Source organism: Herpailurus yagouaroundi, unplaced genomic scaffold (genome assembly GCF_014898765.1).
Source record: "Herpailurus yagouaroundi ecotype Mexico unplaced genomic scaffold, PumYag 140, whole genome shotgun sequence".
Taxonomy (NCBI): domain Eukaryota; kingdom Metazoa; phylum Chordata; class Mammalia; order Carnivora; family Felidae; genus Herpailurus; species Herpailurus yagouaroundi.
This window is the reverse complement of record NW_024412395.1, coordinates 73133734-73153313: the sequence shown is the minus strand read 5'-3', so window position 1 is coordinate 73153313 and position 19580 is coordinate 73133734. Positions and strand designations below refer to the sequence as shown.

Here is a 19580-nt window from a genome sequence, read left to right as displayed (position 1 = left end):
CCACTCTAGAAAAAGTTCATGCGATCATGTAGCAGCAGCGTTTCAGGGATTATGGAAAAATCACAGCACATATCTGGTGCCAGGCTTCACCCTTAATGACCTTGTTCCAGCACCAGCAAATGTGGTTGTTCTTTGGGGTCTCCTGGGACCTTTGCCTGTGGGGTGGCCACACAGCCTCTACCAAATGTCCTCCCAGCAGGGGAATCATCTCTCCCTGTGTGGCTTGAGGACCCCTGGACCCCCATCTGCTCCTGGGATTTGCCCCTCTCACCAGAGCACCACTAGGTATTGAACTGCAGAGTTTCAGACTCTGTGCTACCCCTGTTAGTAGAGTCTTAATGGAATTTAACCCCTCTCCTTTCTCCCTTTGTATTTCAGTCCCTGCAGCTGTTTCCACTTTTCTACTTTCTCTCCAGGTGCTTTTGGGGAGGTGCTTTTCCCGTACTCTCCCCTCCCCCCACCCCCCCACCCCCCGCCATCTCCATCCTCTCTCTGCAAGCAAAAGCAGCTCCCTGCCCTCTGCGGCTTCTCATTCCTTCAGTTCACCTCTCTACTCCACGTACCTGCTGAGTTCTGTGGTTTAGGTTGTCAGATTGTTATATCAATCCTCAAATCAGTTTTCCAGGTGTGCGGGATGGTTTAGTGTTGATCTAGCTGTATTTCATGGATGCGAGATGCAAAAAAAACCTTCCATCTCAAATGATCAAGTAATTTCTAAGCCACAGTGTGGCTGTGAGTCTTGTACACTGGCACTACAAATCCATATTGGTATAAATTATTCTTATCTCCTATGGGAAGACTGGGGATTATTTAAGAGTGGGCCCAAGTGGATCTCTATCACAGCTGATGAACCCCAGGCATTGGAAAATCCTAATTTTATAAAGGGCTGTTGTCACATCTGCCCACCTCTTTCTCCCAAGTAGATATTATATCTATTGCCCTGTATATAAGCAAACTGCCTATGTGAAGAGGGAGACTACTATTCTAGAATGTAAATAAGTCTACCCTCTAACTTAGAGGGAGACACTATAATTTTGTAGACTATCTACTGTGCTGCTGTGCAAATACCCTTGAAGAGAATCTGAATTGAATAGATACACCATGGATAATTGCCTCCCCAAAGGTATCAGATTAAGATAATACTGCTGTATATTATTTACAAAAGGCGTTAGTTTTTAAATGTCATTCAGTGAAATTAATTAAATAAAATTAAAAACATGTAAAAGTAAATACCAAGGGCTATGGATGGAATGTCTTCCCCCCAAAATTCATGTTGAAGTCTAATCCCCGATATGATGGTTTTTAGAAGTGGGACCTTTGGGAGATAATTAGGCCATGAGGTTAATAGTTTCCTTATAGAAAGAGACAGCAGAAAGATGATTTTTCTCAGCCATCTGAGGATATAGTGAGAAGACCATCTTCAATCCAGGAAGTGGTCCTCACTGGACATGGAATCTGCAGGTGCCTTGATTTGGACTTTTTAACCTTCAGAAATGTGATATATAGTGTTGCTGGTGAAGCTACTCAGTCTATGCTATTTTTGTTATAGTAGCCTGAACTAAGACATCAAGTAAATATCAAAATAAAATTTAAAAAAATGCCACCTTGGATAGTAATATATAGTTTCAAATTAATATCAAAACAATCTATGGCCAAAATCTTCCCTAGAGATTACAGGTCTCTATGCTGACGAAATGAACAATTCTACTTAGAGAATATAACAATTATTAACTGGAATAAGGCTAGAAATATAGCCTTAAAATGTAACTAAAAATGGCAGAATCAATAGAATGTATTGTCAAAACCACAAATATAAGGTATGTTGTACAATATCTCCATAAGAAATCTATAGACCAAAGGAAGAAAAAATTTTGGTAGAGAAAATATGACCAACAGGCTTTTCTTGTAGGACTATGGTCTATTAGTGTTAATATAAAATTATTTTTCCCAAATATTTGCTACCTTTCCTTGTAATAGGTGAATTCATACAAGTGACATCAGTCTTGACCATGTGATTTGCTTTGTTCAAAGAATCTTAAGTCTACGTGCAATAGGCAATATTTAAGCATGAAATTTGATAGCCTTTGCATGGGCCCAACATTACTATCTTCTATCACAATAGTGGCAATGGTGTATTTCAGAGGTTGTCTCTATAGCTTGGTTACTAAAATGAAGAAGATGTGAGCAGAAAAGTATTTGACTTGTATAACATGAAGATACGGATAAGCTTTTCTTGTAAACAACTAAGATATTTTATTTATTTATTTCCACTGCATACTGTAATGCCCCCGATTTCAAATCTGAGAGACCACCAAGGAGCCAATACAGATGCAAACGCACGAGGGTTTATTTGCAAGCTCGAGCTTGGGCCCAAGTATGCCCGACACAGTGGAGCAGGGACTTGGACCCCTAGGTTAAGAGGCATAGCAGTTTTATAGGGACCAGTGGCCAATGAGATTGTAACACACACAGGAAATTTCATAGTCATGTCAGTCCACACGCAGGTGGCCAATTGAATTACAATTTACCCTATAGTAACTGTTTTAACTAGCCTATCACTCTGGTCAGAATTGGCGTGCAAGTTTGGCAGGCAAAAGGCGGGGTTTAAGAATTGGTGTGCAAGTTTGGCGGACAAAAGGCGGGGTTTACATTCTTTGGCGGTTAGGGGTTCCGCATTCCTATATGAGCTGGTTTCCAGTAAGGGTGTGCTCAGCGGCTTGACTAGGGTGGGGGAGTGTCTTAAGCAATAAGTAGGTCATGTGGGGGTTATACATGAGATGGTGGGTGTAGCACAAAATGGAGTTAGTCTTGCTCTGCTTGTCCAGGGGCAGGGAATTTTTGTTAAATTCCTTGGGTCCCACATTCCCCCCTTTTCCAGAGGATCCTATGCAGGACCCAATCATGGGTTAGGGCTTGGGGTGATGATTTGCCAGGTTAGATTAAATGGTTAGTGGGGGGTGCAGTTGGGGATACAGCACAAGTAATATTAGCAGGGTAAGTGGGAGCGATGCAGCCTTAGCTTTAAGGGATTGTCCTTGTTGGGCTGACTCTTCCATTCTGGAACAAAGTCCTTGAGGACTGCATGTGGATCAGCTGGCCGGACGTGGGTGTAGTGGACCCAGGGAATTATTCTGTCGACCTCGAGAGTGGTGGGCATGGTCAGGATTACAATGTAGGGTCCTTTCCATTGAGGTTAGAATGTCTGCTGTTGGTGCCTCCGCACATACACGCAATTGCCTGGTGGATATCGATGGGGGTCAGGTCTCGTAGAGGGCCCTCAGCTTAGGCCACACCTGCTCATGGGCTCTTTGTAACATTCGGAGGGAGAAGAGAAGTTGTTGGTCATTGAAGTGAGCAAGCACTTTGGGTTTCAAGGCAGGAATGATAGGTGGGGGTATACCAAACATGATTTTGTAGGGAGTCAGTCCCATCTTATATGGTGAGTTTCTCACCCCTATATAGGGCAAAGGGGAGGAGAGTGACCCAGTCCCTGACAGTCTCCAAGGCTAATTTAATTTAGTTAAGGTCTCTTTTAATGTCCTATTCATCCTCTCTACCTGACCTGAGCTCTGGCGTCTGTAAGCACAATATAATTTCCAATCTGCTCCCAGTATTTGTGCTACTCCCTGTGTTACCTTAGAAATGAACCCCAGTCCATTGTCGGATCTGATCCTGGCAGGAAATCCATACCTTGGCAGAATGTCCTCCAGCAGCTTTTTGGTCACGATTTGTGCGGTTTCGTGCTTGGTGGGGAATGCCTCCATCCACCCTGAAAAGGTATCTATGAAAACTAGCAGGTACTTGTACCCATACTTTCCAGGCCTTACCTCAGTGAAATCTACTTCCCAGTATGCTCCTGGGCGGTCTCCCCTGAGTCGGGTTCCTGGGTTAGACCCATGGGTGGTGGTGTTGGTTACCTGGCATGCATGGCAGCTTGCCACAATCTGCTGGATCTTTGCTCAAGAGTCTTTAATAATGATCTTAGCATGTCGTATGAGGTCTTCCATCTTTTTTGTTCCCATATGAGTACTCCGATGCATTTTGGATAAGACTCGTCGTCCTAGTTCCTCTGGCAGGATGATGCTGGAGTCTGTGGCCCTCCACCAGCCATGTAAGCATTGGGTCATAGGCAAGCGTTTAATCTGTTGTAAGTCAGTGCCAGTATAGTTGCGGGTGTCCGGCAGGGTCGGTGCCCCCGGATCAGGTAGCGTGGTTGTTAAAACCTGGGTCACTGAAAGGGCCGCCTCCTTTGCTTTTGAGTCAGCTAGCTGGTTTCCCCTGGCTACTGGTGTGTTTGCTTTTTGGTGTCCTGGACAATGGATGATAGCTAGTGCCTTGGGCAGCCAGAGGCCCTTAGGAGTTCAAGAATCTCTATTTTGTTTTTAATAGTCTTTCCCTCTGTTGTCAGAAGCCCTCTCTCTCTGTAAAGGGCTCCATGGATATGAGCGGTGGCAAAGGTGTACCTGCTGTCGGTGTAAATGTTTATTCGTTTACCTTCTTCCCATGGTTAGTGCCTTGTCCAGGGTGATCAGTTCTGCCCGTTGAGCCAATGTTCCGGCTGCCAATGGCTCTGCCCAGATGATCTCCGTCTCTGTGGTTACGGCTGCCCCTGCGTATCTGATTCCTTCTCAGAAAAAACCGCTACTGTCCGTATACCAGGTGGCGTCCGCGTTCGGCAGTGGCCGGTCCCAGAGATCAGCCCTGATTCCGTGCACCTGTGCCAAAATCTTATGACAGTTATGCAGAGGGGGGTCCCAGTCTGGGTTAGGGAGTAGCGTTGCAGGATTCAGGGTTGTAGGTGGCTTGAATAAAATTCTGGTGGGGTTTAGCAGTAGGCTCTGATAATGGGTAAGACAAGCATTCCTGATCCAGCGGTCTGGGGGCTGTTTGAGTACCCCTTCAATAGCATGTGGGGTGGTAACATATAGTTCTTGCCCCATGGCTAGCTTGTCTGCATCCTTGACCATAGTGGCCACCGCGGCAATAATTTTTAAGCATGGGGGTCATCCAGCGGCCACCATGTCCAGCTTTTTAGAGAGATAAGCTATGGGTCTTTTCCAGGGACTTATGTACTGGACAAGGACCCCTTTTGCCACCCTGTCTTTCTCATCTACATACAGGTAGAAGGGCTTGGTTAGGTCAGGCAACCCGAGAGCTGAGGCAGACAGCAAGGCCTGTTTAAGGTCATTAAAGGCCTTGTTCATGGCCTCTGTCCATTCAAAATTTTGTTGGTGCCTGGTGGCCTCATAGAGGGGTCTGGCCATCTCGGCAAAACCCGGAATCCATAATCAACAGAACCCTGCCGACCCCAGGAATTCACGTACCTGACAGACAGTTTGCGGCTGTGGGATCCTTAGGGCGGTTTCCTTCCGCGCATCCGTCAACCATCTTTGTCCATCCTTTAATTTGTACCCCAGGTAGCTCACCTCTGCTCTGCAGATTTGGGCCTTTTTGGCTGAGGCCTGGTATCCTAGAGCCGCTATGGTCTGGAGTAAGTCCTTGGTGCCTGGCAGGCAAGTGTCCTGGTCCTCCTCCACCAGCAGGATATTATCTACATATTGCAATAAGGTCAAATGAGGGTGCTCAGAACGAACTCACCCAAGTCTTCGTGTAAGGCCTCGTCGAAGATGGTTGGTGAGTTTTTGAATCCTTGTGGTAGTCGAGTCCAGGTGAGTTGGCCATTGACGCCTTTCTCAGGGTCCGTCCATTCAAAGGCAAAAGGGTCTTGGCTCTTGGGTGCTAAAGGCAGGCTGAAAAAAGCACCTTTTAAATCTAATACTGTATATCAATTTTTGTCTGGAGGAAACGTAGAGAGGAGGGTGTATGGCTTTGGGACCGTGGGGTGCACATCCATTACTTGCCGGTTGACTTCCCTTAAGTCCTGGACTGGCCTGTGATTGTTAGAGTGCGGTTTTCGCACTGTCAGCAAGGGACTGTTCCATGACGATTGGCAGAGCCTTAATATGCCTGAGTCTAGTAGTCGCCGTATGTGGGGCGTGATTCCCATTTGCTCCGCGAGAGGCATGGGGTATTGGCAGACCCTGACAGGGTCTGCCCCCAGTTTTAGTTCTATGTATATAGCCAGTCGGTGTTGGGCCAGCTCAATTCCCCTAGTTTCTGCCCATGCCTGAGGAAATTCCTGTAGCCAACAGTCAATGTCAGTCATTGGAACTGGGGGCATCTGGTGGAGACGATATTCATCTTCCAAACTCAGGACAAGCACTTGAATCAGTTGCCCTTCTTTGTCTAGGATTTTTGCCCCTCTGGGGTAGAAGCAAATTTGTGCCCCCATCTTGGTGAACAAATCCCGACCTAACAACGGGTAGGGACATTCAGGGATGACCATGAAGGAGTGGGATACCCGGCCCATGCTGAGGTCCACAGTTCTTCGGGTAGTCCATGAGTACTGTTTGGTCCCCGTGGCCCCTTGAACCCATGAGGTCTTGCTCGCCAATTTCCCCTGGGGTTGTAATAAGACCGAATGTTGTGCCCCAGTGTCCACTAGAAATTCAACTGGTTGCCCCTCCACTCTGAGAGTTACCCTGGGCTTGGGGAGGGGTACTGAACCCCAACTCCCCTTGTCATCCAGGTCCTCCATCTCCAATATCTTGGCAGGGGCCTTAGATATTTTGTTAGGGCAGTCTTTCACCCAGTGGCCTTCTTTCTTGCAATAAGCACATTGGTTTTTGTTTAGTTTAGGGTGCTCCCATCAGGGACCAGGGCCATCCTCCTTACCTGTCCCTGAAGTCAGCTTCTTGAGGTGCCTCCGTTTTTCCTGTGGGTCATCCATGGTTGTAGCCAGTGGGATCTTAGCCAAATTTCGGGTCTGCCCATCTCTTAGTTTAGTCTGTTGCTCCTCCGGGCTTTCTCTATTATTGTAAACTCTTTCTGCTACTATTATTAAGTCCTGCAGGCTCTTCTCTCCTAGCCTCTCCACTCTTTGTAATTTCCTTTTGATGTCTGGAGCAGCCTGATTAACAAAAGCCATGATAATTGCGGCTTTTGTTTCTGGGGCTTCTGGGTTCATAGGGGTGTACTGCCTAAAAGCCTCTGTGATTCTAAGAAGGCTGCTGGACTCTCATCCTTACCTTGTCTTACATCATATACCTTGGCCAGATTAGTAGGCTTGCGTGCGGCAGCCTTGAGACCTGCCATTAGCGTCTGGCGGTAGACCCGGAGTCTCTCCTTACCTTCAGCCGAGTTGTAGTCCCAGGTAGGGCGGGATAAGGGGAAGGCAGCGCTTATGAGGTCTGGGTTTTGAGTCGGCTGTCTGTCCTCTCCCAGGACAGACTTCCGAGCTTCCACCTGTATTTGTTCTCTCTCTTCGGTGGTGAAGAGAACCTGCAAGAGCTGCTGACAGTCATCCCAAGTAGGCTGGTGGGTAAAGAGAACAGTATCTAAAAGCCCAATTAAATCTTTAGGGTTATCGGAGAATTTTGCATTTTGAGTTCTCCAGTTATATAAATCACTGGTGGAGAACGGCCAATATAACATTGGTTGTTCTCCAGACTCATCAGAGTCTGGCCCCATGGCGTGGAGGGGAAGGGCAGTGGAGTTGGCCGGCCCCATATTTGAGGGTGGGGCTGCCCGGTGGGTCTGTCCACGTGTCCCTGCTGCTGGCCCGTGCACAGGAATTCCTTCATCAGGGAGGGGTGGTGCCACCCCTGCAGCCCCTGGTGCTTCCAATGGAGAGGCGGAAGGGGGAGGGGGAGCCTGGTAGGGCAGCAGATGAATCAGGTCCTCCGGAGAAGAATCTTGCAAGACCGGATAAAGGGGCGTTTTGGCCTTTGTTTCAGTCTCCTTCTCGGCTTTCCACAGGACTAGAATCTTGGTAGGTCCTGCTTTGGGGGGTAAGAATGGTTTTAGCCAAGAAGGGGGGTTTTCAATCATGTCCTGCCAGACCAGGATGTAGGGCACCTGGTCAGGGTGGCCATCTGGTTTGTCCTTGAAGATTAAGGCCTTGACCTGCAAAATAATAGGTAGGTGGAAAGTTCCTTCTCAGGGCCATCCCACATCAAAGGTTGGCCATTCTGACAGGCAGTAAGTCTGAAATTTCCCTTTTCTTATGTCTTTGTTCAAATTATGAGCCCTTTCCTTAACGTCCGAGAAGTGGGAGAGCATAAGAGACAGGGGGGTGGTTTGGGTCTGCCCCATTTCATTCCACACCAAGACACAAACAGTTATGAGGATTAACAAGGACACAATAACACAGACAAATGTTCCAGCACGGCCGCAGAGACAAAACAGAAAGTAAAACGAAGGGCTGGATGTCCGTAATGGCAGCCGGCTCTCCTCACAGATGAGGACTTCGTCCTCCTGGGGGGGGGCAAGAGACGTCTCCCAAGACCCCTGGTCGACAGCTCGCCAGAGCGTCCACTTAAGCCAATGCCAACCCAAAGACAGTTTGGAATTCCTACAGGTAGAGATACAGTATAGAGCTCTCAGAAAATATGTGTGTGAAAGGTAGAAGAAGTTGAGTGCACTCACCAGATGTAGGACCCTCTGGGTGGGGTCCTGGGGGTCTCTCGAATCCTGGACGAGCCCCCAAATGTAATGCCCCTGATTTCGAATCTGAGAGACCACCAAGGAGCCGATACCGAGGCAAACACACGAGGGTTTATTTGCAAGCTCGAGCTTGGGCCCAAGGATACCCGACAAAGCGGAGCAGGGACTTGGACCCCTAGGTTAAGAGGCGTAGCAGTTTTATAGGGACCAGTGGCCAATGAGATTGTAACACACACAGAAAGTTGCATAGTCATGTCAGGCCACACGCAGGTAGCCAATTGAATTACAATTTACCCTACAGTAACTGTTTGAACTAGCCTATCACTCTGGTCAGAATTGGCACACAAGTTTGGCAGGCAAAAGGGAGGGTTTACATTCTTTGGCGGCTAGGGGTTCTGCATTCCTATATGAGCTGGTTTCCAGTAAGGGTGTGCTCAGCAGCTTGACTAGGGTGGGGGAGTGTCTTAAGCAGTAAGTAGGTCATATGGGGGTTATACATGAGATGGTGGGTGTAGCACAAAATGGAGTTAGTCTTGCTCTGCTTGTCCAGGGGTAGGGGATTTTTGTTAAATTCCTTGGGTCCCACACATACTATATCACAGGCTGACACAGAAATAGGTATACAGAGCTTTTCCAGCAAGGCAGCAATATATATTAATTTTAAGCACAAAAAGAAAATTTCCTAAGATCACAGTATCATAGACCATTTTATCAAGCCACAATTCTACTAAACTAGAAATATATAATAAAATATGCTTTAATATGTTTGAAAACTAAATACGCTATGTCAAGTAACTCTCGTTAAATAATAAATCACAATGGAAATTATACCACAGTTAGAATGAAACTATGAACAATGAAACTATTATATTTTAAAAGTTATGTGATATGACCAAAGAAGGTTTATCAGCTTTAAAAAGATACAATAGGACTCAGTGAGTACAATGTAAGAAAGAAAAAAAAGTGTATTTATCATCTTATATTACCGGCCCATGTAATTTTCTCCTGATTGTGAATCAGGAATCACAGGTGCTCCTTTCTTTTTGCAAATCCAACATCTTAGGGTCCTTTGCTTCCAATAGCCAGTTGGGGAAAGTGGTGGGTGTGTGCAGTGAGAAAGGAAAATACACACAGAGACAAGGAGATGGCAGGGCAGAGGGAAGAGAAGAAGAGAAAGAGGAAGACAAAGGAAAGGCTATTCTCTTAACAGCTTCAAGCTGGAAACTGCATATTACTTCTGCCTATCTTTCATTTACAAGAATTAGTCTCCTGCCCCCCTCTAATGCTCAGGCTCTCAGAACTGTTGCGAAGTACATAGATCTTCACAGTCCACTAAGTCTCCTCTGTACCATTGTAAATAGGAAATGGCATGGGGCGCCTGGGTGGCGCAGTCGGTTAAGCCTCCGACTTCAGCCAGGTCACGATCTCGCGGTCCGTGAGTTCGAGCCCCGCGTCGGGCTCTGGGCTGATGGCTCAGAGCCTGGAGCCTGTTTCCGATTCTGTGTCTCCCTCTCTCTCTGCCCCTCGCCCATTCATGCTCTGTCTCTCTCTGTCCCAAAAATAAATAAAAAACGTTGAAAAAAAATTTTTTTAAATAGGAAATGGCAGTCTCCGTGATTCCTTTATTTGTGAGGCCAAAAACAAAGAAGCCAGAGATTTCACACTCTTGGGAAGAAAGGAAGCAAAGAGGCCTGCAGGCTTTCTGCAAGTGGAATGATTTAGGGGTCTCAATGGAGTAAAAGGCTTAACAAACCACAGATAAGTCAGAATGGTTGTAGGAAGTTGGGTGTTTGGATTTGTGACTTCAGCAGTAGAATAGATCTAAAGTGTAGTTTGGTTTTAGTCAGGATCCTTGTTTGGATTAGGACAATATAAACAAAGTATCAAAGCTAACTTTCTGTAATGTATGCTAGTTGGAAGCAAATATGGAATGAGTAACGAGATTGGAATTCAACACCACAGAATTATCCATGTTGTTCATTTTCTGGCGTGTTTCAATAAAAACCAAAGGCCTGACGATCTGTACATCAATTGAGTTGACCACAATGATGAGCTTGGGAGAATTTTTGCATTATAGTTTCTTGGATTTCTGTAACCTTCAAATCATTTTCAGGTGTATATTTGGTCAACCACTATCTAGTCATGCCCGTTTTGAATAGGATGGCTCATCTACTCTTGCAATCTACATTTTCTTTACATCCAAATTCAAACTGTTTGACTGAAAGAACTCTAGTGTCTGTATTGAGAATAATCCCAAAGCACTTTTCTCTAACATTGTCACCAGAGGGGAAAATCATTTCATATTACAAAAAAAAAAAAAAAAAAAAAAAAAAAATACTTCTGAACCACTAAAGCTGCTAATAATGAAATAAAGAGCTTAAAGGGGACAACTGAAACAAGAAAGAAAAAAAAAATCCCAGTCTCTATTGCCAAGAAGATTACATCCTAGAACTAGATCTAAAGGAAAAAACTTTTAAACAATTGCATTCTGACTTGATTTAAAAAATTTGGCTTAATTTTTGTTTTATTTTTTAAATAATGCTTAACTTTACACATAATTCCTTCAAATATTTGAAGGATATAGGTACATTCTTAATATTTGTCATATGATGCACAATGTTTTACTCCATTGTCACAGTCATTTGGTATATATGTATTTTTGATATATAGATTTCTAACTTTCTGGAAACTCTAGTAATCTACCTTTCTGTAAGAAAATGTGTTGAATGTTAAGGGCATTAGTCAAACTGGTCAGAAAATCTAGTCATAGGAATTATTTAAACATCCTTAGACTATGAAATGGCACCCAATAGGAGGTGAGAGACACAATTTTAAGCATAATAGTTAGGAAGCTGAGGTTATTTCACATTTCCTATTTTATTTTATTTTTTGTTACTTTTTATTTTATTTTATTTTATTTTATTTTATTTTATTTTATTTTATTTATGTTAAAATGAGAGAAAAGGGGTAAGATGTTAAAATTGGGGGAAGGTAACCATGGGTACAGCTATGAGGAATTAGCGGTAATAGAGGCTGAGAAAATGAAACAAGAGTTTATAGTTTTTGAAACAGGACTTTGAAAGATTATTGTCAAGGGTTCAAAATATTTAAGACTTGACAGGAAAAGTCTTAATTTTAGAGCAGAGAACACAAAAAGAATGAGAATGGTGAAATTCTTTCATCATATATATAATCTCATTTAGTTTTGATAACAGAGTCTAGTGTATCTGTAGTTAAGAGCACAACTGCCAGAAGTAGACGTCTTCACTACACATTTTGATTCTGACATTTAAGAAGTGCATGCAGGGGAGCCTGGGTGGCGCAGTCGGTTAAGCGTCTGACTTAGCCAGGTCACGATCTCGCGGTCCGTGGGTTCGAGCCCCGCGTCGGGCTCTGGGCTGATGGCCCGGAGCCTGGAGCCTGTTTCCGATTCTGTGTCTCCCTCTCTCTCTGCCCCTCCCCCGTTCATGCTCTGTCTCGCTCTGTCCCAAAAATAAATAAAAAACCTGGAAAAAGAATTTTTTTTAAAAAGTGCATGCATGTCCAAAGTGTATGACTTATATAATTTAATTTTCTCTGCCTCAATATCTTCATCCATAAAATGGGGATGACAATAATATCTATATCAAAAGAAATTTTAATACTAAACACACTTTTTTTTAAAGTTGATTTGAGAGATACAGAAAGAAAGGGAACTTAAGCTGGGAGGGGCAGAGAGAGAGAGAGAGAGAGAGAGAGAGAAAATTCCAAGCAGGTTCCACATGATGTGAGTGCCCAGCTGGAGCCAGGACTCAATCTCGTAACTGTGAGATCATGACCTGAGCTGAAACCAAGAGTCCAAAGCTCAACCGGCTGAGCCACCCAGGTGTCCATAAACGCACTTTTAAGCATCTATCGTGTGATTATTAGCTATTAACATAACATCCTTATGCAATATAATAGCATTATCCTCAATTTATAAATAGACTCCACAGTGAATTAGTCTTTATTTTTTTTTATTTTTTTATGTTTGTTTATTTTTGAGAGAGAGAGAGAGAGAGTGTGTGCGGGTGGGAGGAGCAGAAGGAGAGGGAGACACAGAAATCTGAAGCAGGCTCCAGGCTCTGAGCTCTCAGCCCAGAGCCCTATGCAGGGCTTGAACTTAAGAACTTCAAGGTCGCATGACCTGAGGGGAAGTCAGATCCTCAACCTACTGAGCCACAAGGCACCCAGATTAGTCTTTAAAATGAAATCTAAACTACTTACTAGGACTAGAACTTTCAAAACTCTGCGTATGTTTTCTTTTCTTTTTTTTTTTTTTTTCAACGTTTATTTATTTTTGGGACAGAGAGAGACAGAGCATGAACGGGGGAGGGGCAGAGAGAGAGGGAGACACAGAATCGGAAACAGGCTCCAGGCTCTGAGCCATCAGCCCAGAGCCTGACGCGGGGCTCGAACTCACGGACCGAGAGATCGTGACCGGGCTGAAGTCGGACGCTTAACCGACGGCGTCACCCAGGCGCCCCTCTGCGTATGTTTTCAACCTCTCTTTCCGTTACCCTCTTCGTTGCGATTTTCTAATCAACTAACTTTGTGTTCTTCACAGAGGCTAACTTCTCCTGCCCTGGTTCCTCCGACCAGAATGCTTTCTCACCAGCTCTTCTGATATTTTCCTTCTTCTCACCCACCAGTGCTCAGTTCATGCTGAACCCTCTGTTCCAAGTAGTCTCCACTTATCTCTTCAGTACCAAGCCCTTGCTCCTCAACACGACCCCAGAGCCCCTCCATACCAACATTGCTTGAGTCTTACTAGAAGAAAAAGCAAAGCAGGACCTGTGTCATGGTCCCTAAACCAACCCTTCAATATTATCAGATCGTAATCTGTGAAATGCTGGAGAAAACTGGTTCCAACATTTAAAATGTTTCAAAGCTGCCGTTTGTCTCTCTACTATTCATCATTTTTTCTGTAGTCTTTAACTTAAATGTAGTGAGATTTCACATATATATCTCTTATACATCTTATTTTGCATAAAATGAGATAAAATATCTTAGGTTTGTAAATGATGAATTTTTAATACTTAGTAGTACAAAGAAGGTAGAAAATTCTGTTGTAAATGACAACAGAATTCTGTTGCATAAAAGAGCAAGAATTATAATCAATGCTTTAGTATAAGAAATATTTTGCCTCAGTCCATACAAATCCACCTGGCATCTTGAAAATAACGTAAATTGCATTGTCCCAAATGAGACTGAAATTATTTTTACACATCTCTACTCATCTAACTAAAACCATAATCCACCTGAAAAAGTCCTTATCTTTTCCAGCACTTTATTTTGTTGGGATTAATTAGAATACCAGATACAGACATGAGCAACTCACTTTCAGTCTTATTCAAAGCAATCATTAGGGTCAATTTAGAGAGGAAAGACATATCCATATTTCTGTAAATATAAAAACAATAAAATAACTTTCCTAAGCTTAATAAAGGAAAGGCATTCTAATGACAAAATACAATAAGACTTATATGGTAGAATTACATTATATATGTATTCAACTTGACTATATTTAATATTCTTGATCATCCATATTGGGACTTACAAAAAAAAAAAAGACAAAACAAAGTGGGATTTTTTCAAAGATAGAAAATAACAGATTATATAGCCTGGGCAATTCTTATTATCAATCTGCTTACTGAACTTATACCCAACAGTGAGCTTGAAATAATTAGATTTACCTGTTCCCTTAGGTTCAGAACCCCCTGGCCCAGAATTAGATAGATCTCTCCTAATGCTGAATGTGATTCTAGATATTTAAGGGAGCTTTTAAATTTAATATAGAGCCCCCCAGTGTAAGTCAACTGCTTCAGCTGTTACAAAACAAAAGAGTTATTTCTTTCAAATGCTAGAGAAAAACTTTGGTGAGTTATAGCCAAGCATATGAGAAAAAAAGGAGTGTAGGTTTTCAACATGGCAACTTTCTAAAGAACTTTGAAGGGTAATTTGAGTTTAAGTGATTTCTACCTTGGTTTTTAGATTAGGATTGCCAAAGACAATTTTGCTTCTGTATGATTGTCAAGAGAAATTTTGGCTTTAGGTCCTGACTCTTCCAAAATAATCAGCTCCACAACAGTTAGAAAGAAGAGCAATTTTATTCACTTTTGGCAACCATCATCATTATATTTCATTTTAATGAATATTTGCTAAACAAGTTTACAGGGTAGGTGCTATAATTCTGCTCAGAACTCTGAGATGTTGAAAGAAAATTAAAGCACATTTCATTTCACTTTATTACCTTCATTTGTTTGTTTTACTTGAGCCTATATATCTGGTGAAATTTTTACAGTCATGCTATATTACCTTCCTTTCTTTTATATTCCACTTTCCATAATATTTGACTTTGCTCATTGCCCAAACCTTTTCCCTTATTCTTTCATGTGTTTATATTTCACATTTTTGTATGTCCACATCCTCTAAGGAAAACTTAAACAACATATTTCAAATGTATTTAGTTCAGTATTTAGTTCACAGCTCTGCTAACACAATCTTCTGTAGCATGTGCAATTCTTAGAATAAGGTTCACCTTGGCTATTTGCCATTATCATTATTTCTGTATGAAATTGATTAGTGATATATTTATAGCCCTTATGATATTTTAGCATTACTACATAAATATATTCTAAAGCTACCATGATTATTAAAAAGGGGAGGTGTTCCCTCAAGCCCCCAGAGGATCAGGTTGATCTGTGGGTCATACAGATTTGAACGAACTAGAAATGTGTGACATTGCTAAAATTAGTATCTACTTTACTATTTCTTATAGTAGTTTTCATTTTGGCATGTTCAGGAATATCAATGATATCAATATAATGATAAAATACTTTAGCAACTTGATACTATACTATGTTGTCATATTTATAGAATATATACATATATATATGTGTATATATATATATATATATATGAAAGCAGCATGTGATATCAAATAGTTGATAGTTTTATTAAGCACCCTTTCTATGGTAGGAAACATTCAGATAAGAAATATAGTTTTATATAATAAACAAGAAAACATGGGGTGCCTGGGTGGCTCAGTTGGTTGGGCAACTGACTTGAGCTCAGGTCATGATCTCGCATTTCGTGAGTTCAGGCCCTGCATTGGGCTCTGTGCTGACAGCTCAGAGCCTGAAGCCTGTTTTGGTCTGGGTCACCCTCTTCCTCTGCCCCTCCTCCACTCACACTCTGTCTCTTTTTCTCTCAAAAACAAAGAAATATTAAAAAAGAATGAAAAAGAATATAAACAACCTTGCATTTTCAGCAGAGTATTAAATTGTGCCATCACAATTTAAATACATACTTTTATTTACTGTATTCATTACTCTAATGGCTAAAAACGTTAATAAAAGCGAATACACTTTTGTCTCCATTATATTTTATCCCTTATTATCTATAAAATGAAAAGGGTACTTCATTATAAAATTAAACTCTTAATGTTAATAATTTTAAATGAATGCAATTTACCATATGATGAACAATTCATAAAAATGACCTCAACGTTTTAAAGTGAAATGGCATACATTTTTTCTTTACTTAAAGCAATTAGACGGATGCCTGGGTGGCTCAGTCGGTTAAGTGTCCAACTTCAGCTTAGGTCATGATCTCATGGTTTGTGGGTTCGAGTCCTGCCTTGGGCTCTGTGCTGATAGCTTGGAGCACGGAACCTGCCTCAGATTCTGTGTCTCTTTCTCTCTCTGCCTCTCCCCTGCTCATACTCTCTCTCTCTCTCTCAAAAATAAATAAACATTAAAAAAAATTAGAATCTGTTTTTACCAAACTCTCAACATTCAGGTGGAGGCAAATATTTGATAAGTCTTTAATTATATTAATGTTTAAACCACATTTATGAATAGGCGTTTTCATATTTCTTCTTCACAACTGTGTAACAATAATTCTGACAAGCATTTCCTTTAGAAATCTTATAAAATAAATATCTTATTAAGATTCCATATGAAATATTTCCAGCAGCATCCTGGAGTTCCTTGTATGAACATATCAACATTGAACCACTTTTGAGTTGATTTCCTTTCTTGAGAACAGCTAAGCTGCTTCACAAGGATACAAAGAAAGCTGTGGGGAATCAGGAGACTTAGAAGCCCAGCATTTTTCTAGTTTTGACTTCTAAGTATAGAATCTAAATCGTGAGGCAGGCCTCATTGTGCTCTGTCTGATAACATCCTAGTCACTGCTTCCGTTATTTTTGTTAGGAGTCCCTACATCTATTAAAATGCACTTCATCGAATACAGTAAACTTTTCTAGTTCTTTTTGGCAAAAACATATTTTTAAAATCTGATTAAGATAACACACTTCGGAGAGTCATCATTACATGTGACTACGAAAGCAATAACGCAAATGAACTTGGGAAAAATAAACTGGGAGAAAATTTTAGATGTCATTATCTTCAGACTTTGATAAGTCTATTTGACACTTCAAAAAAAAAATGATGCTAAGGATTTAATGCTTTGTGAACAGAGTTGTTCGTTCTAAAGGGTTTAATTACTCTGGGTGGTAAATTACGTTACCTCTGTAAATAATGCGGAGTTGAAAGCTTCAGGAATAGGCTGTCCTTATGCCTTAGACATAGAATGATAGTAATGATATAACCTGGAGATGCTTTAAGGCTATTTTTGTCGATTCCACTTGAAGATTGGCCCCTTACTTCTGGCATGCATTTCAACATTCTACCATTGTCCTACAATTTTCTGGTGCTCATTTGTCACGCTGACAGAAACCAGTTTAAAATTTAAATCCATGTCCCTCCTGAATCCCGTAAAAGAGTTTGTAGGCCGAAGCTTGTGCAGTTGACTGATGATGCTTCTGTCAGGTGCCAGAAGATCCAGCAGAATCGCTCAACAAGTTTCTTAACAAGATAAACAATAAGGAAGATCACAGAAAAACAAATGACTTATCATGAGGTTGCTTCCCTGGCATTCTTCATATTAGTCCCCTAAAGTCATTTCCCCAAATACACCACTTCAAAAGTGGGAAGTATTCCTACTTGTATATTGATATTTAATTCTCTCCTAGCTTATTCAGCTTATCATTTGTAGAGAAAGAGCACACGATTGAAATATATGGTAAAAGATTCCTTAAAAATATACCTTGATTTAATCAAGCACTTTTTGTATCTCAAGGATATAGGTTGGTCTGATCGTGCACTAATTCTACTATGAGTTTATACATCATTATGACACAGTTCTCTTTGCCGATTTCCAACATCAAGACTATGTCCTTTAAAATGCCTTTCTTTTATGGGGCGCCTGGGTGGCGCAGTCGGTTAAGCGTCCGACTTCAGCCAGGTCACGATCTCGCGGTCCGTGAGTTCGAGCCCCGCGTCAGGCTTTGGGCTGATGGCTCGGAGCCTGGAGCTTGTTTCCGATTCTGTGTCTCCCTCTCTCTCTGCCCCTCCCCCGTTCATGCTCTGTCTCTCTCTGTCCCAAAGATAAATAAGAAAAAAAATGTTGAAAAAAAAATAAACGTTGAAAAAAAAATTAAAAAAATAAATAAATAAAATGCCTTTCCTTTAAACTAGCATCTATCAAAACCTGAGCCATGGAAGTTTATGGTTGCATATTTTCATCTCAATACAAGCCATACTAAATGGGTGTTATCCTGAGAGAATTTTTTTTCCCAACTGCGTATTTAAATCTACCAAAAAAAGCCACAAAAGTAGATCATTAAGACAGAGGTATATGAGTGATTTTATCTGGATACATGGAGTTATTGTGTTCACCCCCTTCAACTTATGGCAGAATATGTGCGTGCCCAGGTTAAGTCATGTGTAACATGCATTTTATCTTGTATAAGTGGTCTGTAGTTTGAAAATATGGTAATTTGTTTATTTTATCTGCTTAGCCGTTGCATTACTCTCTTTGAAAAATTAAATTTACTACATATCACTTATGTGTTCACCTTTGTTACATTTGTTTATTCAGTAAAATAGAGCAGCTAGACAAGAAATTAAGGGCTGTGTTCCTGCGTAAAGCTATAGACATAACACGCAGATATGCACCACAGTTTACCTTAACGTACCAGGAGAGTTCTAATGATAGGCTGATGTATTGACCTAAGTAAATTGCTTTAATTTTTGCAAAACAAATCAGATACTATCTAATTAGATAATTAGTTTTGTGTATTTTTGTTCTTGAATTATAACCACTTATTAGTCATATCAGATTAGATCATTTGAAAACTTTTTAAAAGTTCTAGTGCTGATAATTCACATGAAATAGTATCAAAAGGAGGTAAAATCTAGAAAGATCTTTGTTGTCATCATGTTGTGACCCATGTGTTACAGAAAACAACAAAACAGAGAATGATTACTGAAAACATCTTTGGGAATAGTACTTAAAAAGAACAATTGGATGTTAATGAATATTAGAAGCACATTTTCTATTCATTCATAAAATACATTAATATTGCACAGCAAAAGAGAAATCATTAGAAGTACAATTCTGTTGATTCACCTTCACTTGAATACACAACAAAGTCACAGAGGTAGGAAACACCCATAATGTAATATCCCTAATGAAGTGAAATGGAACTTTGTGCAGCTTAGTTTCTAAACAGAAAGAGATATCCACTCACAACATATTACGAAGATTTCAGAGGACAAAATGTTCTAAGGTTTTGATATCACCTGTGACAGTTAATGTTCCTGAAAATAATGACACGGCTAGAAATGTGTAGACTTCATAAAAAGAGCACGTCATGCTTGTCCATGAGACTAAGTTTCCACCAGAAACAATAGCTTCATTAAGTGGATAAGACCAGGGGTAAACTAGCTGTTCTAATGGAAATAACATAAATATAATTGTATTTGCCATACCCATGATCAATAGAGCCCAGTATTCTGGTAGTGACACTCTGGACTATTAAGCCTTTCTACTTGGCTAATCTAGCATTTCAAACATAAAATTTATAACAGCTCTCTATTCCCACCAGATCTAACATTCTTTTTTGTCTCTAATTATAACCAAAGACATTTTCATTTTCCTGACCACTTATGTGGTGATTTTGAATTTTCACTCTACCCATACTTCCA

At 41.4% G+C, this 19580-nt stretch overlaps 1 protein-coding gene and 1 long non-coding RNA gene across 2 annotated transcripts; one reads left to right on the top strand and one right to left on the bottom strand.

Moving 5' to 3' along the window:
- Positions 1-4845: 4845 nt before the first annotated feature.
- On the bottom strand, positions 4846-8664 carry LOC121030849 (uncharacterized). Its single transcript, XM_040475705.1, is given in 3 exon segments — positions 4846-7056; positions 7059-7965; positions 8488-8664. Coding segments are annotated over 2 exon segments (2103 nt in total). The 5' UTR covers positions 7891-7965; positions 8488-8664; the 3' UTR covers positions 4846-5785.
- A 185-nt stretch (positions 8665-8849) lies between these two features.
- On the top strand, positions 8850-17600 carry LOC121030850 (uncharacterized). Its single transcript, XR_005790443.1, has 3 exons — positions 8850-8956; positions 9897-9899; positions 17589-17600. It is a non-coding gene; the product is annotated as an uncharacterized LOC121030850 (long non-coding RNA).
- Positions 17601-19580: the final 1980 nt, after the last annotated feature.